Source organism: Podarcis pityusensis, assembly GCF_964106645.2.
Source record: "Podarcis pityusensis genome assembly, chromosome: 4".
Taxonomy (NCBI): domain Eukaryota; kingdom Metazoa; phylum Chordata; class Lepidosauria; order Squamata; family Lacertidae; genus Podarcis; species Podarcis pityusensis.
The window spans coordinates 16,519,330-16,546,706 of record NC_138027.1 but is presented as its reverse complement, the minus strand read 5'-3'; the positions used below and the strand labels follow the sequence as shown (position 1 = coordinate 16,546,706).

At 45.6% G+C, this 27,377-nt stretch overlaps 1 protein-coding gene across 4 annotated transcripts in view; it reads left to right on the top strand.

Moving 5' to 3' along the window:
* The window catches only part of SLC36A4 (solute carrier family 36 member 4), a 112,477-nt gene that overhangs the window by 4,885 nt on the left and 80,215 nt on the right, over positions 1 to 27,377 (top strand). For 2 of the 4 annotated variants that reach the window (XR_013985107.1, XM_081002196.1), the window contains exons 1-7: positions 5,823 to 5,868; positions 7,401 to 7,518; positions 8,441 to 8,531; positions 9,612 to 9,700; positions 10,062 to 10,157; positions 16,538 to 16,622; positions 25,655 to 25,879. Coding sequence is in view for 3 of the 4 variants with exons in the window: in XM_081002196.1 (XP_080858322.1) it covers positions 5,838 to 5,868; positions 7,401 to 7,518; positions 8,441 to 8,531; positions 9,612 to 9,700; positions 10,062 to 10,157; positions 16,538 to 16,622; positions 25,655 to 25,879 (735 nt within the window). In the remaining variant the exon portion in view is untranslated. Of the gene's footprint in view, positions 1 to 5,723; positions 5,869 to 7,400; positions 7,519 to 8,440; positions 8,532 to 9,611; positions 9,701 to 10,061; positions 10,158 to 16,537; positions 16,623 to 25,654; positions 25,880 to 27,377 lie in introns of those variants that run through there. The other 2 variants (XM_081002198.1, XM_081002197.1) reach the window with 2 other exon arrangements.

Below are 27,377 nucleotides of genomic sequence, written 5' to 3'. Positions count from 1 at the left end.
TCATTGACAAACGAGGCTTGCTGTGGGTGCCAAGCAGCTGAGTGACACTTAATAGCAGCTGATACTGATATAATACAGCTAGTCGCTGTCCAAATTGGGCTTGCTCAAAGTGCCAATCAGCTGACTGATGCTCATAAGCCCTGCAGCAAAATGCTACCTTTGCACACATGAAACAAGATAAAAGAATTCCTTCCAGTAGCACCTTAGAGACCAACACAGCTACCTACCTGTAACTTTGCTCACATGGTTTGAAATCAAAGGAAATGGGACACACAGGTACTGCTGATAGGCTGACTTGAGCTCAGTCTGGTCTGCAAAGGAAAATACAATAATTGTATACATCATTTTATAAATTAGCTAACATGCAACATTGTACTATTCATTAATAGCTGGATCTTCGTGATGCTTATTTTGTCAAACAAATGGCTTGTTGTTGATCTCTGCACTGGTAGATGCTTCATTCAGAATCTGTTTGCAAGAGCACCGTCCAATTTCCTCTAGGCATGCACTTTTACAACTGTTTGCAAATCTTGGAAAGCACCATTCTGGTATTGGCTTTTGAGCAAATGCTTGATTCAGCAAAGGAGTCTGCTTCGGGCCCTGCCTCACTTGTTGAGCCAGTTGGGGCACTTGGGTAAATGATACATAAAGTCAAATCTCTGGGTGTGGGTCTGGATCCCCGGACTGCAAGGATAAGCATGTTCAGGCATTTACCTGGACATGCAGATTCTCCAGGTAAGGTTGGGGACAAGGGTGTGCATTAAACTCCACCCCAATGTTCTTGCAAACAGGTGGAAGACCCCTGGCAGGGATGGAGGGGGGCACAAGGGATGGGACTTGCATGTCCCTGTCTCCATTGACCCTGTGATAATTTGCATGGTTAGGCAAATGTTTCAACTTAGAATCACAGAACTGTAGAGTTGGAAGGGTCCACGAGGGTCATCTAGTCCAGCCCCCTGGAATGCAGGAATCTTTTTATAGCTCGAACCTACAACCCCTGAGATTAAGAATCACATTCTCTACCGCCTGAGCTATCCCTTGCCAACTGGAGGTTTTGTCTAGCTTCTCTTATTTTGTGCCCCCCTCTAATTCCTTTTTTTTTCTTTCCTGTTCATTCTACCCCAGTCTTCCACACCAAATGCTAATATAAGTGCTCAGCAGCAGCATTTTAGATTTCTTCCCTGTCTTCCTGTGTTTTTCCTACCCCATTTGGTTTTATACCAAAGAGGCTTTTTTTTGCCCATTCAGAATGAGGGCAGGAGTAATGCCCTCGCTCTGACTTGGCTTAGTTACGCTCGCCAAGCAGCAAAACCTCATGTTATATGGCCTCATCAAGAAGCCCATGCAGAGTGATAGTGGCACTTATTGCCTTCATTCTGATTTGGCTTCATGCCATAGCCAAATCGGATTGGTTGGTTCCTGGTGCTGGTGTAACCCTTTAATGAAGTGACATATATATATATATATATATATATATATATATATATATGAACCAAAGCCATAGATTAGGAACAGAAACAGCATGGAACTGATGGTGACCAACATAAAGAAAAGTAAGTGAGTGAAGACTTTCGGAAACTGTTGCTGGGCAAAAATGTAGTTTGAAGCTACAGGGGTACCTCCAGTTACAAACTTAATTCCGTTTGTAACCCAAAACCGTTCTTAATATGAGGTGCGCTTTCACTAATGGCGCCTCCTGCTGCTGCTGTGCCACCAGCGCGCGACTTCCGCTCACATCCTGGGGCAACGTTCGCAAGAAGGGGCGTCTACTTCCAGGTTAGCGGAGCTCGTAACCCGAAGCATTCGCAAAGAGGGTGATACGTAACACGAGGTTCAATTGTACGCTGATTCAATCCATTAGTTGAAGACCAAAATAGAGGGGAGGCTAAATGATGCATAAGTGTTGACTTTGTTCCTGGAACACATTTCCCTCTCCTCTTTACTCCTGCATTTCCATCAAGGACCTAAATGGCTTACTTTTACTTGTTCTCTTGCTCCCACTCCCTGAAATCAAATTCAGTGCCTGAAACATTTCCTCTGAAATGTACCAAGTTTGGCGTCATTGCTGTAAGATTTACCCATCTTAATGGATAAAGCGAGTCAGTTATATTGGGCAACCATAATTTGGGATCGCATTATAGAGATACCATTTATATTGATTTCACATGAAGAAACTTTAAAAAGAATCGTTACTATTGTGTGACTCCTTTTTGCACTCTTGTGGAAAGGAAATTGGAAAGGATTACTAGCCATTTGCTAGGGAAATGGATCTTTGTCAGCTGGGAAAGAACTTTTTGCCCATCAGCTGAGGGAAATGAGAGTCAACTTTGTCCGAGGGAGAATTGGAAGTAAAGGTGACCTGAGAACAATCTCCCCAAATTTCGCAGGTGGCTTTGGAAAAACGGGAAAGGAAGTTTTAAGTTACAGTTCTACAGGGAGAAAGGTCGCATCTTCTAACCAAAGTGATCAGAAGCATATTTCTGTGGCATGAGCAAAATAAATAATTCAGGACAGATGACATCCACATATATGCCCTATTGATAGTTATGGCTTCCCCCAGAGGATCCTGGGAACTGTAGTTTAGCAATGCTGCTGACCCCAGAAAGCCACAGCTGCAGCAGCCTTAACAACCATTACTGATAAAATTGTATAAGTGTGGTTTAAATATTGTGGCCATAGTGATGTTGTTAACGGAAAAATCTGAGGGCTCCCTTGGACAAAAAGTAAAGACACCAACCAGAGCAATTGGAAGCAAAACAGCAGCCTGTAGGCTTGGCCTTTATTGAACTGTTGCAACAGGGTGTTCCCCTCCCTTGCAGGAGAGAGGAAAAGACCCAGAAAGATGGTCTGCAAGACCTTATAAAAACTTTTGAAATTCCCCTCCTCCAGTTCAAGCCCACCCCCAGAAACATCATACATACATTACAGAAAGGAGGGGTTGACATCATGCATACATTACAGAAGGGGTTGACATCATGCATACATTACAGAAGGGGTTGACATCATGCATACATTACAGAAAGGAGGGGTTGAGGGAGGACTTGTGGTGGTAACCTGAGTGTCCTGTCACCTGGCTTTCCCCCTGCCCATGAGTCACTTCCAGGAGACAAAGGGGAGTTTGCAGTTTCCTGCCCCCAGAGGGAAGATCTGATCATTGTCCTTTGATTCAGTCCATGCTGAATCCACTAACATATGCAAGTTCTTTGTCATTTTGATTGTCTTCTGTCTGGGATTATCAGGGCTGACATAGCAACTGGGCAGGGCTCCTGTGGATGTGCTGGTATGCTGAAGGGATTATGGCTGACCAGAACCAAGCCACCCCCCTTTGATAGTCCTTGTCACATGGAGTAAAATAAAATGGAACAGTGCAAATCCGATGTATGGTTGATTTTCTATGAATTTATAACAGAAATGTGGCGTATGTAGTGTGTGAGTGTGAGTGTGTGTGAAGTTTGTGCAAACAGAATGATTGGGGTGGGGGGTTCCTGCTACAATGTCTTGTTTACTCATGAACACATAGAGCTACCTTCTGAGTTGCATCCTTGACCCAAACAGGAGATGGTCCCTCTACCCTTGTTTAGTCCCTGTTTCTAAACTCCCTTGTGTTGCTTTCTAGTCTAGCATTATGCTGCAAGAGTAAATGAGCTGAAAACCTGATGAGCCAGTTTTAAGTTATGCCTGTGGGGCTTTGGATTTCTCTTGTGGTTTTAAGCAGAGGTTGGATGGCTATATATGTCATGGATGCATTAGGTGAGATTCCGGCATTTGCGGGGGGTTGGACTAGATGACCCTCGGGTCCCCTCCAACTCTGTTATTCTATGTCTCCGGTTGCTATTTTCTGAGGCAGAAGGGGGCTAAGTTCACCTCTGGAAGCTTCTAGAACTCCAGCAGCCCTTTTGTGGGTGCCTGAAAACATTAGCTTAATGTTTAGCTGACTGGTGGCTCACATGCATTGTTTCCTGACAGTCCAGCTGCGACAGGACCAAACAATGGTAGATTTCCCAGTGGCTTCTCAGGAGAAAGAGAGAGAGAAGTCAGGTCGATTAGTTGGGTCTGGCTGCAGATTTCACAGCTGATAAATGCAAGGCAAGTGGGTTACCTGGCTGTAGAGAGGCCAGATTTGTGTGTAGCCAAGACTTTTGATTGATTGGGAGAAATGCCATGTAATCCAGCAAAGCCATCCTGTCAGAGTGCTGAGTGCTTGAGCTGATATTCCAGGGCTACAGCTGATCACGGAAACCATCCCTGTGGCGAATGTTGTTTAGGAATTGCCCTTCCTCCAGATGGGGCCAGAGTGATGCACAACCACCAATAAGCAATTAAACACATCAATTAATAAAGCATATGTGAAACAAAACAGGAGCATTATAACGCAAGCTCACTTAGAATTGTAAAGTTGGAATAATAATAATATTAATTTATATCCCACCCATCTAGCTGGGTTTCCCCAGCCACTCTAGGCAGCTCCCAACAGAATATTAAAAACATGATAAAACATAGTTGCAGGTACGTAGCCGTGTTGGTCTGCCGTAGTCGAAACAAAATAAAAAAATTCCTTCCAGTAGCACCTTAGAGACCAACTAAGTTTGTTATTGGTATGAGCTTTCGTGTGCATGCACACTTCTTCAGAGACACTGAAACAGGTGTTACTGGAAGGATTTTTAAAAATTTTGTTATGATAAAACATCACACTTTAAAAACGTCCCTAAACTGGGCTGCCTTAAGATGTCTTCTAGAAGTCAGATAGTTGTTTATTTCCCAAGCATCTATCCCAGGGGTCAGCAACCTTTTTCAGCCGTGGGCCGGTCCACCATCCCTCAGACCATGTGGAGGGCCGGACTATATATATATATATTTTTTTTTGGGGGGGGGGGAATGAACAAATTCCTATGCCCCACAAATAACCCAGAGATGCATTTTAAACAGAAGCACACATTCTACTCATGTAAAAACATACTGATTCCCAGACCATCCGCAGATCGGATTTAGAAGACGATTGGGCCGCATCCAGCCCATAGACCTTAGGTTGCCTACCCCTGGTCTATCCAGTCCAACCCCCTGCAATGCTGGAATCTCAGCTAAACTATACATGAGAGATGACCATCCAACCTCTGCTTAAAAACCTCCAAGGAAGGAGTGATATTGCTTTTAGTGATCAAGCCCCTCTGTTGCCAAACTCTTGAAAAGCCTGGATAAATAACAATCACCTAGAGGACCTCACTTCAGGGGGTGAGGGTCATTCTGGAGCTGAGACCCCCGCTATGGAGAAGAGGGCCCTTGCTTATAAACCCAAGTGGGGACCAGGATCAGAGCCTCTAGCCAGTTTTAAGATTTGAGTCGGCTGGTATTGGAAGAGGCAGTCCCAAAGATATTTAGGCCCCTGAGTCATTTTAGGGCTTTATAATGCAGTACCTTATTGCTGCTACCCAGCGACTGAGGATACCTTTCTTGCATTATGTGACATCGGGCCTAGTCTTCCTGTAGAGTTGCTAACCTGTAGAAATGGATTGGGGCATGGAAAGGTGTTAAATATTCCCCAAGCTCTACCACATGGGCCACCAGGTTGTTCCCTGGCTCCACCTTCTCACCTGAGGGCGCCAAAATCCTTAAAATCAAGATCTAGTAGCTGCGGGAAAAAGCACTGAACTGCTTTTGCATCTCCAGCTTAGTAAGACTCCAAAGCGTTTGATTCTTACTGTTGTTATGCCGAAGCAGAATGTGCCATTGTGACACACTGATGAGGAAATACTTAAAGCTATCTTTGAATAGGAATTCATCTGTAATTAAGGCATAGATAAGATGGCACTGAAATATGACCTTCAACTAATGTGTTTTTCATGAAGAGGGTATGGGGTGATCGCAACTTCTGTATGCTGTATTATTTCAATCTTCCAACTAGCTAATGTAATCTGCACAGTGAAATTTAATATGGCAAGGTTAGGCAACATGGTGTTCTCCAGAGGTTGGTTTAGGGCAGTGTTTCCCAAACACTTCAGCTGTTGTTGGACTACAACTCCCATCATCTCTAGCTAGCAGGACCAGTGGTCAGGGATAATCGGAGTTGTAGTCCAAAAAACAGCTGGAGACCCAAGTTTTGGAAGCCCTGGTCTGTATCTCCCATAAGCTCCCAACTGTCATGCTGAACGGACAGGGTTGATGGGACTTGTAGTCCAGCAAAATCTGGAAGGAACCATGTTGGCTTCCCTGTAATATGAGGGTGATGGTCTAGTTCATTCAAAGAGCAGATGAGGTACAAACCCTGTTTCTAAACTAGCCTTTCTCAACCTTGGGTCTCCAGGAGTTGTTGAACTACAAGTCTCATAATCCCTAGCAGGACCAGTGGTCAGGGCTGATGGGAGTTGTAGTTGAAGAACATTTGGAACCCAAGAATCTGCACCACTCATTTTATTTAAGCTTCCCATCAGAAAAAAAATCTCGACCTTGGCTTATAACAGAAGTAATAAAAAGAAATGGCAACAAGTCAAATAGCGAAAAACACCAGTTGAAAATAGCCTATAAAATTCAGAGGTATGGATAGCACGAAAAAAATGCAACTAGCTGTATGATGATAAGCCAGTGTAAATGGAAAGCTTTTTCCTGGTTCCAAATGATGTCATAGTTGGTTCCAGGTCAGCTGGTCTCCCCCTGGCTTCGTGAGAAAGTGCCTAGAATAATGAGAATGGTTGCAACTCAGTGGTAGAGCATCTGTTTTGCATGCAGAAGTTCCCAAGTTCAATCCTAGATATCTCCAGGCAGGCCTGAGAATGTCACCTACCTTGAAACCATTGTGGCTAATAGCCATTGACAGTCTTATAATCCAAACTGGGATGCGGGTGGCGCTGTGCTCTAAACCACTGAGCCTCTTGGGCTTGCCAATCGGAAGGTCGGCGGTTCGAATCCCCGCAACAGGGTGAGCTCCCGTTGCTCTGTCCCAGCTCCTGCCAACCTAACAGTTCGAAAGCACCTCAAAGTGCAAGTAGATAAATAGGTACCGCTCCGGCGGGAAGGTAAACGGCATTTCTGTGCGCTCTGGCACTTGTCACAGTCCTCCTTGCACCAGAAGCGGTTTAGTCATGCTGGCCACATGACCCGGAAAGCTGTCTGTGGACAAACGCCGGCTCCCTCAGCCTGAAAGTGAGATGAGCGCCACAACCCCAGAGTCACCTTTGACTAGACTTAACTGTCCAGGGGTCAGGTAATACATAGAAAGCTATGGTTACCAGATGAGGTAAAGACCTTTACCTCATCCACAAACTTGTACATAATCCTTTTTTAAAGCCATCCAAGTTGGTGGCCGTTGCTGCTTCCTATGCTGCCTGAAGAACATTTGTGGCAGGATGAACACCTTGACGACCTGGAAACATATTGGGTCCTTCCCTCTTCCCCTCTTGTTTTAATAGATCTGGAAGTAATGAAGCCTTTAATAGCAGAGCAGAATTCGGACAGTGAAGACGAGAATGAAAATGAATTGCTACCGCCAGAGAAGAAGTATCAGCTCGATAACCAGGACAGCATTTCGTAAGTACCGCATTTCTACTTAAGAAAACACATGTTGTTGTTGTTTAGTCGTTTAGTCGTGTCCGACTCTTCGTCACCCCATGGACCAGAGCACGCCAGGCACTCCTGTCTTCCACTGCCTCCCTCAGTTTGGTCAAACTCATGCTGGTAGCTTCGAGAACACTGTCCAACCATCTCGTCCTCTGTGTCCCCTTCTCCTTGTGCCCTCCATCTTTCCCAACATCAGCGTCTTTTCCAGGGAGTCTTCTCTTCTCATGAGGTGGCCAAAGTATTGGAGTCTCAGCTTCAGGATCTGTCCTTCCAGTAAGCACTCAGGGCTGATTTCCTTCAGAATGGATAGGTTTGATCTTCTTGCAGTCCATGGGACTCTCAAGAGTCTCCTCCAGCACCATAATTCAAAAGCATGAATTCTTCGGCGATCAGCCTTCTTTATGGTCCAGCTCTCACTTCCATACATCACTACTGGGGAAACCATAGCTTTCTATGTATTTCTACTTAAGAAAACACATATACCTATATAAAATACTATATATTTATTGCATTTATATCCCACCTTCTTCTCAAAGGAGCTCAGGGTGGGGTACGTAGTTCTCTCCCTCCTCATTTAATCCTTACAACAACCCTGTGAGGTAGGTTGGGATGAGGGTGTGTGACTGGCCCAAGGTCACCCAGTGAGGTTTATGGTTGAGTTGGGGGAGATTTGAACCCTGGTCTCCCAGCACCTCGTCTGCCATTATACCACACTGGCTTTCAATTGCATTACTCTTAAATTTAATTGTTGAAATCATTAAATTAAATTCCTTAGTGCCCTTCCATCTTCCCTATAGCCGCAGGGAAGACCTATCCTCTGGGGCACATGTGTTCCAGTTGTTTTACATTGTCCTAGTTTACAGATGTTGGTGTCTGTCTCTCTCATTTTTAGGTTTGTACAAACACTCACTCATCTCCTCAAAGGAAACGTTGGAACTGGACTTCTAGGCCTCCCGCTTGCAATAAAAAATGCAGGCCTTCTGGTAAGTGGCTCATCAGTTCCAGTGAGGGGGGAAAGTCCTGTTTAGAGTTTGCTGTTGGCAGCTGTGCGTTAGCAGTCTCCAAATGGGTCCTGCAAAAATCTAATGTTAGTCCTACTTGGAACACACCCATTGAAATTAACATGCACGGTTCCCTTGGGTCTACTCGGATTAGGAGTCACGCAGCCCAAAGCACTGCAATCTGTACTCACTCTGATCAGGGTTTGAGGCACTTTTCCAGCGTATTCCGTTCCCTTCCCAATAGCCAGGGAGCGTTCCACGGCTACAGAGTATACTCAGTCTTTACTGAGCTGCGTTTGGTGGCCGTTGTCTTTTTTTTTTTTTTTGTCCCCTTGGGTTTCCCCCTGAAATATTACTACTACTACTTCTTCTGCAAACCTTTGGGTCACTCCTAAGCCTGCTGGCCATGTGTGGATGGTGCTGTTTTGGCAACATCCGGATCAGCACCAGGAGGAATTGAGTTTGCTGTTAGCGTACAGGGTTATGGACTTGCAAGCAAAGGCGCCCTCCCGTTAAACAATTTCGGACAGTGGTGGGGAATCGTTCTTAAGTCCGAGGGCCACATTCCCTTCTGTGCAAGCTTTCAGGGGCCGCATGATGGTGGTCGGCCTGAGTAAAAATGGGTGGAGCAATGAATGCAAGTTTTACCTTAGTACAGCAGTCTAGTCCCTCTCTCTCTCTCTCTCTCTCTCTCTCTCTCTCTCACACACACACACACACACACACACTCTATCCTCTATTCAGAAAAGCAAGAAGCATTATTAGACACATTTCAGCCAGGTGAAGAGCACAGAACAGGGGCAGTGAGGGGTGGGACCTGGGGGCCTGAGGAGAGGGTGTGGCTTGGGGAGAGGGTGTGGCCAGAAGGGGTGTGTGGCCTGGGGGAGAGGGCGTGGCTGGAAGGGGTGTGGCCAGAAAGGGTGTGTGGCCTGGGGAGAGGGTGTGGCTGGAAGGGGTGTGGCTTGGGGAGAGGGTGTGGCCTGGGCAGAGGGTGTGGCTGGAAGGGGTGTGGCCTGGGAAACTGTTCTTCTTACTGTGCCTGTGTTTCTCTCTTCCACACAGCTTGGGCCATTCAGCCTTTTGTTCATTGGGATTGTATCCATCCACTGCATGCACATTTTGGTGCGATGCAGCCATTACCTATCCCAAAGGTAAGCGCTTGTCAACGGCTCAAGGGAAGCCAAAACCTGCCTCCCCTCCACTTTGCAAGATAACCTTCCTTAGTTTACTTCTCGGTTTCTTGGAAGCTTATATTTAACTTCAGAGTGTGCCGCAGTGGCCATACGGCTGGGGCTGGCTTTATCTGCATTTCTTGGCGTTATCCGCTCTCGATGGCCCTACTTCAATTAGCCTGCTTAATTTGAAATGCATGTTAGCCAATTTGGACTTTGTTTGCTGGCTGAGTGCTCCCCTTTTTTTTAAGTGAGGCAAAACTCATTTCTGCAAAGTTGCATCTTGTTCAATAACCGTAGTTGGGAAATAATCAGTATTTTCTTTTCTCGTTTGTGCCAGATTGAAAAAAACTACCTTAGGGTATAGCGACACAGTAAGCTATGCGATGGAAGTGGGTCCCTTTAACGTATTGCAGAAACGAGCTTCTTGGGGAAGGTAAGCTTCTACAAGAATTTGAAACTGATCTCCCTCCTCTATCACCCTCCACTCTCCTTGCCTCTTCCTTTTCAGTTCGTAAGTCTGATTGTAGAGTCCCTCAATACCAACATGAGTTGCTTTGGGAGACAGTCCTTTCCTGAAAAGTAGGATAGAATTATAGAATTGTGGAGTTGAAAGGGACCCCTGAGGGTCATCTAGTCCAACCCCCTGCAATGCAGGAAGGAATCTTTTTGTCTGACTCGGAACTCGAACCCATGACCCTGGGATTAAAGAGTCTCATGTTCTACCAACTGAGCTATCCCATAGGATAAGAACGCAGTAGATAAAGAACAGTACACAGAATCTGTATCGTTGCTATTCATTTATTGCTATTATTCGGTTTCTTGCCCACCTTTTACCATAAGGAGGGGTGAACAGTGCAAAAATATAATGTTCCGATCAGATAAAAACCTTTTACAGTCAGAAGGCTAGGGTGGGCCATGAAAAAATACTGTATCTCAGGCGTTGAAAGCCAGGGTAAAGACATGTTTCGTAGTTTGCTAAAGTTATGTAATGATGGTGCCCTTACGTGTTGGAAGGGAATTTTTCAGCTCATATAGGTGTTGTTGTGTTTCTGTTTCATAAAAAATAAGTATGGGGGGGAGGGGTAAGTTTACTGCAGGCAAAATCCCCAGGCTCTTTTGTCCCCGAAAAAGGCATCCATCAAGATCTCCACGGATCACGATAACCTAGTCACTTTACCTTTAATCAAATGCAGACACATTTTAGTTAATAGAGTTGGCATTCACAGCCTACTGATGCAAACGCTTGCAAAAGTGATATTGCCATTGCAGGCATTGTGGCGCTGTGACCTAGAATCATAGAACTGTACAGTTGGAAGGGACCACACGGGTTGTCTAGTCCAGCCCCCTGGAATGCAGGAATCTTTTTGCCCAAGGTGGGGCTCGAACTCACAACCCCCGAGATTAAGAGTCTCATGCTCTACCGACTGAGCTATCCAGCATCTAGCATGTCCCAATTACTGAATGGTATGGCTCTGGGAATGGAAAGCAGGGGCAAGCAGAGAGTGGACGTATTCTGAATCTTCTGACTGCTCCGTACTGAGGTGGGGTCCTTGACAGGTTGCAAATGTATTATTGACAAAACCTATTGGTGTTTTGCAACTTTCTGACTAGTTGCAGGACCTTAGCCAGACCTAGCAGAGTATACGCAGCGTTCACGAAAGCAATTGGCAACTTGGCTTCAGACAGGATGGCTGAAGCAGGAACCAGGAACTTGTAGTTAGGTGTTTATTATATACAGTGGACTAGTTACAGGAACAGAACAGAACACAGATCTTTGACTAGCTCTCTCATACATGACTCACAACTCTACACTGACACTCAAACTCGTACACATTCCAGTTAGTAGGCCATTAATCATTATTCCCATGAGAGAGCTTGACCAATCGTAGAGCTGTCTCCATGCCTCTGTATCACCAGGCAGACTTACTCCTTCACATTGCCTTGGCTGCTTGCCAAAAAGCTAATTGACTCTGTGTGAGTAGCTGCATGTATTCAGATTCCCAACATGTATTGCCAACAAAATGCGGTATACCCTTATCTGTAAAAAAGAAGAAGAATCTCAGAGCTTATATGTGGATGACTTTGGGTTCTACGCACCTTGCAGTTCAGGGATGCAAAGGTTGGGACAGTCTACTTGTTGGACTCCCAGCTCCCATCAGGCCTGGTTAGAATGGCCGCTGGTCAGGGGTCACCTTAAAAGAAAATGTAATGAAAATGATGTACAGATGGTTCCTAACACTGGTTAAGCTGGCTAAAATGTTTAGGATGAGTAATAAATTATGCTGGAAATGGAAAAAAAGGAAGGAGATTTTTATCATATGTGGTAGACATGCGAGAAAACAAAATCATTCTGGGAATTGATTTATAATGAATTGAAAAAGATGTTTAGATACACCTTTCCCAAAAAGCCGGAAGCCTTTTTGCTGGGCTTGATGGGAGAGGAAATCACAAAGGCAAATCAAAGACTATTTATGTATGCAACAACTGTGGTGAGAACTTTATTGGCCCCAAAGTGGAAATTACAGGAGTTACCAAAGTTGGAGGAGTGGCAGACGAAGATAATGGATTATTCGGTACTGGCAAAACTGACCTGCAAGATCCGAAACCAGGAAGAATCAAAATTCCAAAGAGATTGGAATAAATTTATTGACCATATAAGTAATAACTGTAGAAGTCTGAAGACCCTAGCAGGATTGAAATAAATCTTACGGCGTGGATTTGATGAAAGGAGAGGAAACTGTGAGATGTAGATTGAAAAAGAAAGCCTGCTGCCGGGAGGGAGAGAAGTCATTGCTTGGCAGAGCGGTGGAAAAGGAGTTGCGTAGAGGAATGTTGAAATTTACTGTGTGTTGTTTAAAGTGAAAATTTGAAAAAAGTAAATAAAAATAGACCCGACAACATCTGGAATATGCCAGGTTCTCCATTCCTACTGCAGTGCGTATCGAAAAGGATATGATTTGAGGAGCCAAGCCCCTCCTTGGCTTTCTTCACCATCCTAGTGCACATGCACTAGTCAGGCTTCAGGGAATCAGCCTCCTCCCTCGTGGCAGTAAATAAGAAGATCAAACGAAAGGAATGTCTTACCAGTTAGATTCTTTAATAAGCACAGTGAGAGACAAAAGATTGCATCTCACTAGAAATGGTGGTGCTCCAAATTAAGGTTTCCTCCCTCTGTCCCTATTAATCTACATCACTCCTACGTCTCGTAATCTGAGTTTGTGCCCTCTGTGTTTTCTATTCTAAGACTTTCTGAGCTCTTCTTGATCTTGAGGAGGGCAGTGGAGGAATGCTGTCCAGCGGCTGTGAACCTGTTAACCCTCTCTTTCCCAGTGTTTCTTCTCCTAGCTGTTCCCCATCCAGTATTTCCCAGCTTCTGCCTTCTGCAAACCACTCTTCCAAATCCATGCTGTCCTCTGGTTCCTGGGAAGATTCAGGACCAGAGGGAGGGGGTGGCGCCCACCATTCCTCCTCAGTGCAGCACTCCTCAGCATGGTCCCTTACAACTAGGGAGGGCTGCTTTATATCAACATGGGCTGAAGCGAGCCTGTTGTGATGGCTCAGGATAAGTTACAGAATCAAAGAGTCATATTGCTAGTACCTTTCACCCTAAAAAGTTTCAAAGTAAATTGTATTAGCATCTATCATGTGGGTTTGCTTAAGTGGTTCTGGACAACTACTCATTCATTAGCTCGATGAACTGATCAGACTTTATATACTTCTGGCATGGACCCAGAATGAATTCATAATATATCCCAGGGGTGGCCAATTCCCAAGGGACTGTGATCTACTTTCAGAATTAAAATCTGACAGTGATCTACCCCCCTTTTTAGGGGTTCAGGTAAAAGTTGTTGACCTTTTTTAGAGGTGGGAAATAGGAAATATGCCATTTTATTTATTTATTTTTTAAAATGATATTTATTGAAATTTTTTTAGAATTACAGAAAAAAAAACAAAGCAGAAAAGGAAAAAAGGAAAAACAAAGAAAAAACAAACCACATCAAGCAATACAAATTCAAAAAGCAAAAATACACCACAAACAGACAAAAATAAATCCATCATTCCCAAATCCTCAACTCTCATTACCTTCTTTCTTTGACCTCCTCCTCCTCCCTTTTTTTGTAGTTAATAATTATCGCAGCAAATCCTTTCCATATTTCATAATATTCTGTCATTGCATTACCTTAATCTATTTTCATCTTATCTTATAGAAAACCTTAAAACTTAAAACTTATATCTTATTTTTACCGACTTCTCACAACCATAATATTCTTACCTAATTCTTTAAACATTTTTGCTAGAGCCAAGTAATTTCGTTCCAACATTTTTCTAACATTCATCAATTTTATAGAACAATCCTAGTAATAAAAAAAAGAAATAGAAACAATCCAATCTTCATCCAGCGTCCCTTCCTCCTGGTCCCGGGTTTTGTCAATCCTTTTAATCCCATCGATCTAGTGCATTAACCTGGTAACCTTATATCCGAAGCCCTTAAGTCTCTTCCATGTCCCTTCCGCAGCTCTTCTTCATATTCTCCTTTCACTCGTGGGAACTCCAGCTTGGTGATGTTTTTGACCCTTTTCAACAAATCAGCCCCTTTTCCATAGTCCAGACTAAACTCCATGTGGTGTTTAAAAACATGTTTCAGAATCCCTCCAAAATTAAGAGCCCCCACAGCTCCAAACATCTCACGGCCCATTGCCAGACTCGGAAAGTCCAAACATCCCTGCATGGGGGGGGTCTATCCAACCCCCCATTTCCAAACCAATCCAAACTTTATCTTTCCAAATCTGGCTTTTTCCAAGTTCATTTGTCAAATCCAGAAGCTCATGTTCCTGCAAGGCCGCAGCTCCCTCCATCTCTGGCGCCCAAGATTCAGCAACATCCTCTTCTCTCATCTGCTCTGTCAGGACACACTCCTGATCTAATTCCTGGGTGGGCTCCGCATAGTTTCCCACTGCCTGTTCAAAAATTCTGACCGCATTAGTCATCAAATCCGTCTTCTCATTTAACTGTTCCAGTAGGGCACTTGTTTTACAGAGAGCACACAACAGAGCCTCTGAATACATTGTCCTACAAGGTCACAAGTCCATTCCCACGATTGTAATCTGTGACAGCTGCAAGCTCCCTGGAATTAGTTACAGTTTCACAGTCTCCCTCTAGGGGGAAGACTTCTATTTGTTCTTGCAACAAAGTATCCTTTTTGAGATATTTTGTCAATATTTGTTCCTTTAAAATGCGAAAGGAAACGATGGAATCACTATGTTTCTCTTCTTTTAGCTATCTGTCAAAAACGTTTGTCTCTGGTCAATGAGCTTCAAACGTCAGTCCTGACACCCCTCTCCAGGATCAGGACGGTGGAAAGTTACTTTACTTTAAACTCACTTATGCAGGTTTAAACAGTCCAAAAAAGATCCCCCTTCTTCTCCTGCTGCCGAAGGGGGGGTTCAACAGTTTTAAATGATGAAAGCCAATCCTTTAGAAGCGATTTTCTGAGCTCTAGTTTACATTGTCTTTGCTTTATTCTGTCTACAAAGAAACGGAAGGCTGACTTCCTGTTTAGACCTTCCCGTTTCAGTACCAAATTGAAGTAAATTTTTAAGTCCAATTCCTTTCTGCTCGCAAGTCCTTATTTAAAGTCCGATTGTTCAAAGTTTAAGTACTCAAGGGTGCTTATTTTAGAAGCCAAATTGTCCCGGGAAAAAGGCAGCGCTCTCCGGCAACGGCTATGCGGCTTCGCTCCACGGAAATAGCAGTTGACTCACAGCACCGCGCCACTTCCCCCTCTTCACTTCGGAGCCCGTTAATGGGTTCCTTTGCAGGTTGGGGGGGGCGCTAAGGGTGCCCGCCGAGTCCCAGGAAATACGCCATTTTATGCCCATTTTGGGGTTACTTTTGGGGGGGGTTTAAGGGGGAAGGGGATTAGTCGCTCACCAAAACAGCACTGTGAAAGCATTTTGCCTCACAGCAAAAGCTCCGTCTTCCATTATAGATATCAGGAGAAAATGCAGGCAGGGGAGAGGGAGTGAGGCCGGGTGCTCTTAGGCAAAACAAAGGAAAATGAGCCCGTGATCGACAGCGATTGACTGCAACCTCCCGGGGATCGACCTGTTGGACATCCCTGATATAACCATTCCCTCACCTTCTCCAGGGAATTTGGAACAGTGTACATGTGTTTCTGGCCCAAGCTGAACATCCTACCACACTCATGCTTGAAATTTCACATGCTTAAAATGGATAAAGATGTCCCCAATTCTGAATCAGAGATTGGAAACATCACCCAAGTGTTGCTCCCGCCTTGCTTGTATTCTTCCCACTCTCCCTTTTGAAGACTCCCAGTGATCTCTAATCCAGCCACCGAGATAGCTTTGTCTGTGCACAACACCAACCCGTCAACAGACTCCCTTGCGCGGGTGTGAAATCTGCCTGGAGACTTCGTGGAACGCTTTGATCCTTGTGGTTCAGGGAGTACTAACAGGTTTAGGAAAGCTCGACGTCAACCTGGATTTCATGCCTGTTTTAAGAGAAACATATCTCTGTCCTTGCGCTGACTAACTGGTCTGTATCAATTTCCCTTCCTTAAAAAGAGAAAGAAAATAGGGAAGATTTGCCCACCACTATATTTTGATTTTATGTACGTTGCCTTGTCAGTGTAGGCGCTCCAGAAGGAAGGTAGCAAATTGCTGTTTTGCAGGGAAACCTTCATTTGATTGCATACGACTCCTCAGTGCATTGAATGTGACCTCCAAATCTTTGCCTCCCCGCAGATAAACACTAGTTAACTTGAGTTTTCTCTCTCTCATTGCACCACTACAGATACGTTGTGGACTTCTTCCTTGTGATTACGCAGCTGGGCTTTTGCAGCGTTTATATCGTGTTCTTGGCAGAAAACGTGAAACAAGTAAGCAAATAAATTTATCCGTGGATTTGATATTGCACCTGTCTTCCTGAAGGAGCCCAGGGTTAAAAAAAGGATGCAGAATTTCGAAAACAAAACAAAACACATTCTGAAAGCTGTTACAGCTGAAAACGTTATTCCCTCCAGTGATCTTGGGGTGGCTAGGAAAAGTATTCTTCAGCCATCCAATCCCTCGGTAGACAGGAATGTTTTCAAATTCCTCCTGATAAAGGTATAGCATGCTAGGAAAACATTCCACAAACAAGGAGCCATTGCTGAAAAGGCCCACCTGAGAAAGGTCGCCGCCAGTTCAATCCAGTTCATGTTTCAAGTTCCACTGAATTGAGTCAGAGTGAGTGTGCATGGGATGTTTGGCTGTCTCTTCTTCTCTTCTTTGGCGATCACTCGTAGCCAAGTAAGATTGTCTTCCATAAACACGGTTTTAACAATGAGTCTGTAAGTGACTGTGGAGGCCAATTCTGGATCCACACATCCTTCCACAGTGGGGACATTGGTTTCCGGTTGGGAGTTGATCACGGTGTGGATTTGCCAAGCGTGCCTTCCTCCTAGCACGTTTCTCCCTTGCGTCCTGAGTTCAAGTGTCTTCAAAGCCCAGGGCACCTTTGGTAAAGGCTGTTCTCCAACTGGAGTGCTCGCAGGCCAGTGCAGTTCGTTGTTGGTTGTATGTTGTCTGCTGTTCGGTTGCTGACCAGACCACATCTCAGCGGGAAAGAGTCATAGCTTAGTGAAAGGGGATGTTCTTTGCAAGCCAAACATCCTAAGTTCAGTTCTTTGTATCTCAAGTAGGGCTGGGAAAAGACTCCCGTGTGAGACTCTGGAGAGCCACTGCCAGCCAGCATGGATAAGATTGGCCAGTTCGTATTCATGTCAGAAGATTTGCTGTTATGGAATATTCACTCTGTAGGGGGAGCCAAAGGATGGCTATTCTATCAGAATGGCTATTCAATGTAATTCTATTTCTTAAAGGGAAAACTTTTTTTTTTTGCAGTGTGCACTTGTCAACCACAGTAAACTACCCATTAGCAAAATATATATAAATTGCTGTTCCGCATCCCTTGTGTCACAGTATCTTTTTTCAAACCATGCGTGCCTTCTTTCTCTGCAGTGAACTTCTGTGTGCTGGTAGAGACTCTTCTGTTTGCAAAGCAAATGCATGGTGAACCTGTAATGTCCGAGGAATCACTCTCTTCCTTCTGCTTTCTCTGATGTACCAAAAGGAGGAGCCTAGGGAGTAATGGAAGGGGTGTTGCTTCTGAATACCTGTTTCTGGGAATCGATACTGTGCTCAAGTCCTTCTTGGCCACAGGATACTGAACTAGATGGGCTTTTGGGCCTGATTGAGTAACCAGGCTGCTGCGCCTCCTCTTCCTTTATATAGTGCCATTAATTATTATTAATAATATTTATACCCCGCCCATCTGACTGGGTTGCCCCAGGCCACTCTGGGCAGCTTCTAACGCATACAAACACATAATAAAATATCCAGCATTAATAGGAATAGCAAAAAGTCACAATAACTTTACAGTAAACAAATTATATCAAACAAATCAACATTAAACAATCCGTCAGAATCTAATAGTAAACAGTAAAACTAAACACCAGCGAATAATAATTAAACAATTACAGTGGTACCTCGGGTTAAGAACTTAATTCGTTCTGGAGGTCTGTTCTTAACCTGAAACTGTTCTTAACCTGAAGCACCACTTTAGCTAATGGGGCCTCCTGCTGCCGCTGTGCCAACGCTGCACGATTTCTGTTCTCATCCTGAAGCAAAGTTCTTAACCCAAGGTAATATTTCTGGGTTAGCGGAGTCTGTAACCTGAAGCATATGTAACCCGAGGTACCACTGTATTGGACATGGACCTTTGCAAAGTAGTAGAGGATAGGCCCCTGCCCCAAGGACAAAAGGAGGGGACCGGTATAAATAGACGGAACTGTTATACTAAACGGAGAACAAGGGCTGGGTGATACCTGGTTTTCAACATTGCAATATATCGCCAGATTGACCCGGAAGCTGTACGCCTGCAACCCCAGAGTCGGTCACGACTGGACCTAATGGTCAGGGGTACCTTTACCTTTTAAACATGGCGATCTCCAGCCAACCTAGCAGTTCGAAAGCACGTCAAAGTGCAAGTACATAAATAGGTACCACTCCGGCGGGAAGGTAAACGGCGTTTCCATGCGCCGCTCTGGTTCGCCAGAAGCGGCTTAGTCATGCTGGCCACATGACCCGGAAGCTGTACGGCAGCTCCCTCGGCCAATAAAGCGAGATGAGCGCCGAAACCCCAGAGTCGGCCACGACTGGACCTAATGGTCAGGGGTCCCTTTACCTGTACCTTAAACATGGCGATATACCGATATACTATGATGTCTGAAATAAGGATGGAGCTACAGTATGTAGAGGCACTGGCTGGCTTCACGGATTTTCTCGCATTGCGATTTTGGCATAGCACACACACACATCATGGTTTGCAATCTATTGCCAGGTCAGAAATGATGCAACCGATTCACAATATGGAGTACAAACCAGTTTTAGGCGCTATATTGCCCAGTCCCGCTGAGAACTTGAAGGGGAGGGGAGAGTGCTTGAACGCATGGCTTGTTCCCGATCATCAAACCATGGTTAGGAGGCTGGCGAAGGTGAGGCCTGAATGCAGCCCCTTGTCTTCATAAAAATGCCCTGCAATTTTGCCTTCTTTGTTTCTTGCTGTGGCAACTGCGCTGAAATTTGTGGGTACAGTTTAGCTCTGGCTGCTTCTTACACCTGCTGTTCAAAAGAGCTGTTGCGTACGCCCACACGTAACACCGGTGAAAACTGTCTGTGTTGTTCTTCTGAACAGCATCTTCAGCTTGGCTTAAGTGTTGGCTGTTCCTTTTCCATTTCCCTTTTGTGTTGAGAAGGTAAGCGGTAGCAGTTGCTGATTACTTGCAAAGAATAAGAGGGGCGCTTTCAGCAGCTGTTCCCACCCAGGCAGTCAAGAGTGTTGCTAGGTCCTTACAGTGTTTTTGGCACAGGCCTAAAGACTTCATTTTCATAAAATCTGAATGCTGATTTGTATGTATAGGTGGAAATTTGAAATAACAACTGTCACCAAAGGCAAACTAAACATCTACCTCTGCAAATCGCCGAGTTGTTCAGTTGACACCCCACCCCAGTATTGGATTTGTGACCATTATGCTAATTTGCCTGAAAACTTTCTTTCCCGTTCTTCCAAAGCCACCTGCAAAATTTGGGGACATTATTCTCAGGTCACCTTTACTTCCAATTCTCCCTTGGCCAAAGTTGACTCTCATTTCCCTCAGCTGAGACCCAGCCAGATGGGCGGGGTACAAATAATAAATTATTATTATTATTCTATTATCATAAATCTATTCTATGACAGCATACAGCCTGCTTCACTGCAGAAGCTGGAGATGGGTACTAAGACCCAGATGGTCCCAAGTCACTTCCTCTTAATTTCCTCCCAATAGGTTCTGCTCTAAAATCAATTCAGTTCCCCCCTCCCCCCTTCTTTGCTCCCAGCTTATGTCTAGATCAGTGTTTCCCAACCTTGGGTCTCCAGCTGTTTTCGGACTACAATTCCCACCATCCCTGACCACTGGTCTAGCTAGCAAGGGATGATGGGAGTTGTAGTCCAAAAGCAGATGAAGACCCAACATTAGGAAACACTGGTCTAGATGAAGTCACCTTATTTTCCCAAATTACAGTATTTTTCCGTGTATAGGACGCCCCCTATTTTGGGGGACTCAAAATTAAGAAAATGGGGGGAGATTGCCCCCGTGTATAAGACTACCCCCCCCTTTTTAACATTATTTTTTAGTAAAAAACACACTAGTCTTATATATGGAAAAGTACGGTAATTCCTACCCAAGAACCAAGATCGCCTCCATCCAACTTTTCCCAAATTCATTACCGATGTGGAAACACTTGGGGCACATAGGAAAAAATGGCAGGTTGCGCGTGTCTGTAATTCCCCATGAAGAGCCCAGCTGGCTCAAGTCAAAGGTTCATCTAGGCCAGCAGCCTGTTCTCCCTGTGGCCAGCCAGATTCCCATGGGAAACCCATTGGTAGGGCCTGTGCATGACAGCACTCTCCACACCTGCAGATCCCCACACCTGGTGTTTGGAGGCATGCTGCCTCTTAGCAGTGGAGAGGGAACCTAGTCATTGTGGCTGGAAGCCGTGGATTGACAGCCTTTCCCTCTGCGAATTTGTCTAATCCTCTTTCAAAGCCATCCAAGCTGGCAGCCATCACTGCCCCTTGCAGGAGTGAATTCCGTAGTTCGGCTGTGCGCCATGTTCTGCAGCATTATTTGTGTCAAGCAAAGCATCGTGCCTTGCCTCCTCTCTGTCTCCTCTCTGTCTCTGTCTTGCTCTCTTCAAGCTCTCTCCGATACATCACTTGTGGTCTTGCTTTTGATGCCGCTGCCATTACTGACTTGAATAAGAACCACAGACAGAGTTCCGCTTACGCAGTGGGTCTCTCTGTTGTTGTTGTTTAGTTGTTTAGTCGTGTCCGACTCATCGTGACCCCATGGACCAGAGCACGCCAGGCACTCCTGTCTTCCACTGCCTCCCGTAGTTTGGTCAAACTCATGCTGGTAGCTTCAAGAACACTGTCAAGCCACCTCGTCCTCTGTTGTCCCCTTCTCCTTGTGCCCTCAATCTTTCCCAACATCAGGGTCTTTCCCAGGGAGTCTTCTATTCTCATGAGGTGGCCAAAGTATTGGAGCCTCAGCTTCACGATCTGTCCTTCCAGTGAGCACTCAGGGCTAATTTCCTTCAGAATGGATGCGTTTGATCTTCTTGCAGTCCATGGGACTCTCAAGAGTCTCCTCCAGCACCATAATTCAAAAGCATCAATTATTTGGCGATTAGCCTTCTTTATGGTCCAGCTCTCACTTCCATACATCACTACTGGGAAAACCATGGCTTTAACTATACGGGCCTTTGTTGGCAAGGTGATGTCTCTGCTTTTTAAGATGCTGTCTAGGTTTGCCATCGCCTTTTAATTTCGTGACTGCTATCACCATCTGCAGTGATCATGGAACCCAAGAAAGTAAAATCTCTTGCTGCCTCCATTTCTTCCCCTTCTATTTGTCAGGAGGTGAAGGGCCCAGTGGCAATTATTTTAGTTTTTTGATGTTGAGCTTCAGACCATATTTTGCGCTCTCCTCTTTCACCTTCATTAAAAGGTTCTTTAATTACTCTTCACTTTCTGCCATCAAGGTTGTGTCATCTACATATCTGAGGTTGTTGATATTTCTTCCGGCGATCTTAATTCCAGCTTGGGATTCATCCAGCCCAGCCTTTCGCATGATGAATTCTGCATATAAGTTAAATAAGCAGGGAGACAATATACAGCCTTGCCGTACTCCTTTCCCAATTTTGAACCAACCATTTGTTCCATATCCAGTTCTAACTGTAGCTTCTTGTCCCACATAGAGATTTCTCTCTAGACCCACCCTTTTCGTTGCAGCCCTCTGAAAAGTGGTTCCTCTGGAAGTCCGAGGGGCTTTCTGCAAGGGTGTGCTGACAACACAGATCCAGGGGCTGCAGTTGGGGGATGAGGGGAATCGGAGACCCCCACTTTGCACGAGCAGAAGGCGCTTAACTCCTGCTTGGGCAAGGGCTCTTTCGCTGCCAAGCCGCTGTCTCCTTTCTGTTCTTCAGGCAGTGTGCGGCAGTATTCTGCTGTACTTCAGAGCTACCCGAGAGTGAAGGCTGCACATCTGTTAATACTAATAGGTAAAGGGACCCCTGACCATTAGGTCCAGTTGTGACTCTGGGGTTGTGGCACTCATCTCGCTTTATTGGCCAAGGGAGCCGGCGTACAGCTTCCGGGTCATGTGGCCAGCATGAGTAAGCCGCTTCTGGCGAACCAGAGCAGCGCACGGAAACGCCGTTTACCTTCCCGCTGGAGCGGTACCTATTTATCTACTTGCACTGTGTTGCTTTCGAACTGCTAGGTTGGCAGGAGCAGGGAGCTCACCCCATTGCGGGGATTTGAACCGCCGACCTTCTGATCAGCAAGTCCTAGGCTCTGTGGTTTAACCCACATCGCCACCTGCGTCCCTTCATTAATACTAATAGCAGTCCATTATTCATCTGAATGTTGCTCCAGGCCTCCGTTAGCTATCCCAACGGCTTCGGAAAGCCATCTTCGCTCTCCTTTTTGCCATTGGTTGCTTGGGAAGGATGTTGCTACCTTTCCTGAGTGTTGAGCTCCTTGAGAGCATTTCCTGCAACTTGTCCACAACCTTACTTAAGAGCCAGTCTTAGGGCTGCCTGCCTGTTGGGTTGCTCACACTATTTGCATGCTGCTTTTGCTCTTAACCGCCATTGGCTACCTTAGGCGGTACAACTGCACAGACGGCATATAAGCTTTTAAGTATAACGTTTGGAGTAAGTCATTTGGGGGAAAAAAGGAAACCCTCTGTTTTACGGTGTTGGGGGCAGCAAGACCATTGCAGGGTTAGATAGATAGATAATTTATTATGGTCGGAGACCAGCTTATAAAACACACTTTGGGGTGCAATCCCAGAAGGAAAGCAAACATTTAAAACAATGTACAACAATAAATTTAAAATTTATAAATGGGATAAGCGTATAGACACTTAAAACTTTAAGATAAGCTACCACAGAGAGACGACCCAGAGTCACCCATGGAACTGAGTTTGGGGATTTTCTTAACGAGCTAATTTGGGTTGGGGGATGGTCTGCGGCTACAGATCTGTACACAGAATCTGGCGATCATCCGGGTCGTCTTATGATCTTTGCTTAACAGGAAAAGGTCGAATTTTTGCTTTTCCAGGAGGTCAGCGAGCCTCACCAGCAGGGGATCAATATTCTCACTATGTGCCTCTTCATAAAAGGGACATCTGAAGAACAAGTGCTCTGGGCTTCCTATATCCCCCAATGAACAGGCACAAAGTCTCTGAGCATATGGGACTTTTTTAAAGGATCCTTCCAGGATCGGCGAGGGCAGAGCCGAGCTTCTGGCGAGTGTAAAAGCCCTTCTTGCATTTTTGGATATGAGAAAGAAGAGATATACTGCCGGTGTGGCTATATATATCTCGATTTCTCCAATTTTATAGTCGGGGCACCTTGAGCAGTCCTGTTGTCTCTCGGTGTCTGTGATTCTTTGCCTGACCATAGCTTTTGCCTGGCCCAACCCCAACCACTGCAGGGTTGAAAAACCTGCATGGAGAAAATCACAAAGTTGGAAGCTTGTTTTGCCAAGTTACTTCTGACTATGTTTCTTTTTCTTCTTCTTTTTGTGTGTGTGGGGAGAGCGGGATAATGTTTACCATGGCCTGGCCCAAGATGACTAACTCTGTGATGTGACGCACTGGAGGAAATTGCCATTGCTTCAAAGTGATGGTGACCGAGTGGTTGGAGATGCTGATGATATTGAGTCTGACATTGCGAAGGAGACTAGGTTAGGCAGAAGATGAGTCACACGTCTACCAATCATCTTATCGCAATCAGCAGTAAACTGCTGCTCGGCCCCAGACGAAATGTGGGAGAAGGAGGAGGAGGCCGGTTGCTCTTTCATGGTTGTTTTGTTAACTTCCTGCATGCGTGTGTCTCTGTTCAGGTTGTCTGCTTTTCAGTCCTGGCTGTGCTGCAACTGGCAAATCGGATATTTTGCCCGTCATGTAACATGGCATCCTTGAAGCTAGTGAAGTGCAACCATTTTGCTTAACAGCAGCAGCAGCAACAACGACATTCTTATTATTTGTACCCTGCCACTCTGGGCAGCTTCCAACAAATATAAAAAGCATAATAAAACATAAAGCATTAAAAGCTATTCGTTTCAACCCTGTGCAATGCAGGAATCCTTCACCCAATGTGGGGCTTGAACCTTTTAAAGCTGACTGTTAGCTGACATTGGTTGATCATAAAAAGCTTTTTAATGAATGAAAGGCATCACCTATTCTTTGGGCAGCATGTTATTTTTACACGGTTGATATTTCAAAAACATTCCGGTTTCTGCACCCTGATAATCATCATTTCAGTGAATCGTTATTAACACACACATGCCTGGTGTCTGCTACCGAAAAGTTTTAATGTCTTAGAAGAGCATTCTCTCATCCCGGTGCTCTCTTGATATTTTGGATGGCAGCTCTCATCAGCCGAACCAGCCAATGCTTCTTGCTGTTTCGTTCCAAACAAATGTAGCACACCTAGATGGGGAAGGCTATCTCAGGGGCACTCATCCATGGGAGCTAGTGCCTCTTCTAAGGTCCCATCTGGTCTGGGATGCATGTGTCAAAACACTGCACGCTTTCCTCCTTCGAAACTTGTTTTTATTGTCCAGAATCAAATGTGTGCAGGTTTCACGGGCCAAAACTTGCTTTGGTTGACCAAGATTTCTTGGGTTGTATGGCAACTGTGCAGAAAACGCAAAGGCTGCAGCTTGTCAGTGATTGATCAGGTGTTTAAGAGGTGAGACGATATTTCAGGTATCCTTGCCCCAAACTGCAGGGCTTTATACACCAAAACCAGCACCTTTAGCTTACCCTGATAGCTAATTGGCATAAAGGAGGTCTAAGACAGGGGTTGGCAAAGTTTTTGTGGCTTGGGCTGGTTCACGGTCCCGCAGACGCTGCGGTGGGCCGGAGTGTGCGCGCACACACGAATGTGCAAACGCTATTTCAGTCTCTCCTTCCGGCACGGAGGAGGCGGGCGCAGCTTCCCATTGGCTGCAGGAACTTCCTGCAGCCAATGGGAAGGCGGGCAGCATCATGGAAGGCGGTCCCTGCTGTGCTCTGCACCAGTTTAGTGCGGTGCATGGGAGCCAACTGAGCGGGTGGCGGGGGTCCATGGGCCAGTTAAATGACACCCATGGGCCGCTTGTGGCCCATGGGCCTTAGGTTGCCGACCCCTGGTCTAAGAGCTGAACATAAAGGTGCCCTATCCTGGGAAGACAAGGCATTTCCCTCATTTTGAAACTGTACTAATTGACTAATTTCAGTCATTTAAAAATAACCCGTATTGTTTCTTGCAGGTTCACGAAGGGATTGTTGGAAATAAATCTGGCATGAACACCACAGGAGTCAGTGGCCCCTCAGACAAAATGACTACTGATCTGCGAATATATATGCTGTGTTTCCTCCCTTTTACTGTCCTCTTGGTCTTCATCCGCGATCTTCGGAGTCTGTCTGTGCTCTCACTCCTCGCAAACATTGCCATGGCCATCAGTCTTGTAATCATTTATCAATATGTTCTCCAGGTGAGTAAGGACCTGCTTCTGCACTCATTTTTCTTTCCTTCCTCCCAGCGTCACACTTGGGGGCTGCGCTTTGGCTCGCGGGTGGTAATCCATTTTAGCACTGCTTTAGCTGGAAGCGTACACAGAGCTAGGTGTGAAGAGCCCTGCAAGATGCAAGCAAAGGCTGATCCAGTCCACCATTCCTTTCCCCACGTCTGGCCAACCAGATGGCAGGTAAAAAGGTAAAAGTTAAAGGACCCCTGGACTATGGGGTTGCAACACTCATCTTGGTTTCAGGCTGAGGGAGCCGGCATTTGTCCACAGACAGCTTTCTGGGTCATGTGGCCAGCATGACTAAACCGCTTCTGGCACAATGGGACACCAGGACAAGTGCCAGAGTGCATGGAAACACCGTTTACCTTCCCTCCGCAGTGGTACCTATTTATCTACTCGCACTGGTGTGCTGTCAAACTGCTAGGTTGGCAGGAGCAGGGACCAAGCAACGGGAGCTCACCCCGTCGCGGGGATTTGAACCGCCGACCTTCTGATCGGCAAGCCCAAGAGGCTTAGTGGTTGAGACCACAGCAAGCGGGGCACAAAGGGAATAGCCTTGTCTTGCTGCTGTTCCCAAAGAACTGGTATTCAGAACCATGCTGCCTCTTATCCTGGAAGCAATCAGTAGCCATTGTGACTAGCAGCTTCTGATCAATAGCCTTATCTCCTGCAACTGAAAAGGTCTCGTCTTAATTCCCAGCCCATCTTCATTGCATATGTGTAATGAAACTTTCAGCCCCATGTTGTGTGTAGGTTTGGGGGTGGATGCAGATTAGTGAAAACAACAACAGAAGCTGACAGTTCTGAGTGATGCATCCGGTGGATAGCCAGAACCAACACCGCTGAATGACAACGACCTTTTAGTCGACTTGTTCAGATTCACTCATCTGTTTAAAGGTCATCGTGATTCACCACCGCATCTCCATTACTTAGGAAATACAGGGCAATTACCTTTTCCTTTGTGCATTTTTAAGGGTCTGGCGCAGGGGCAACGCTGACCTGTCCATTAGTGAGCCTTAAGGGGCCCAAGATTTCAACCACAGGATTATGTGCTTCTTGCCTTGCACGGGAATCCCCCTGCCCCACTCCCAAATTATAGTTGGGCGTTTTTAACAGGTAAAATACAAACCTGGTGTGTTCCAAACCCACGCATTTGGCATGGATGCTACCAGTGTACCTAGAGTAGGGCTGGTTAATGTATTGATAAAGGTAAAGGGATCCCTGACCGTTAGCTCCAGTTGTGGCCGACTCTGGGGTTGTGGCGCTCATCTCGCTTTATTGGCCGAGGGAGCCGGCGTACAGCTTCCGGGTCATGTGGCCAGCATGACTGAGCAGCTTCTGGCGAACCAGAGCAGCGCACAGAAACGCCGTTTACCTTCCTGCCGGAGCGGTACCTATTTATCTACTTGCACTTTGCTGTGCTTTCGAACTGCTAGGTTGGCAGGAGCAGGGATCGAGCAACGGG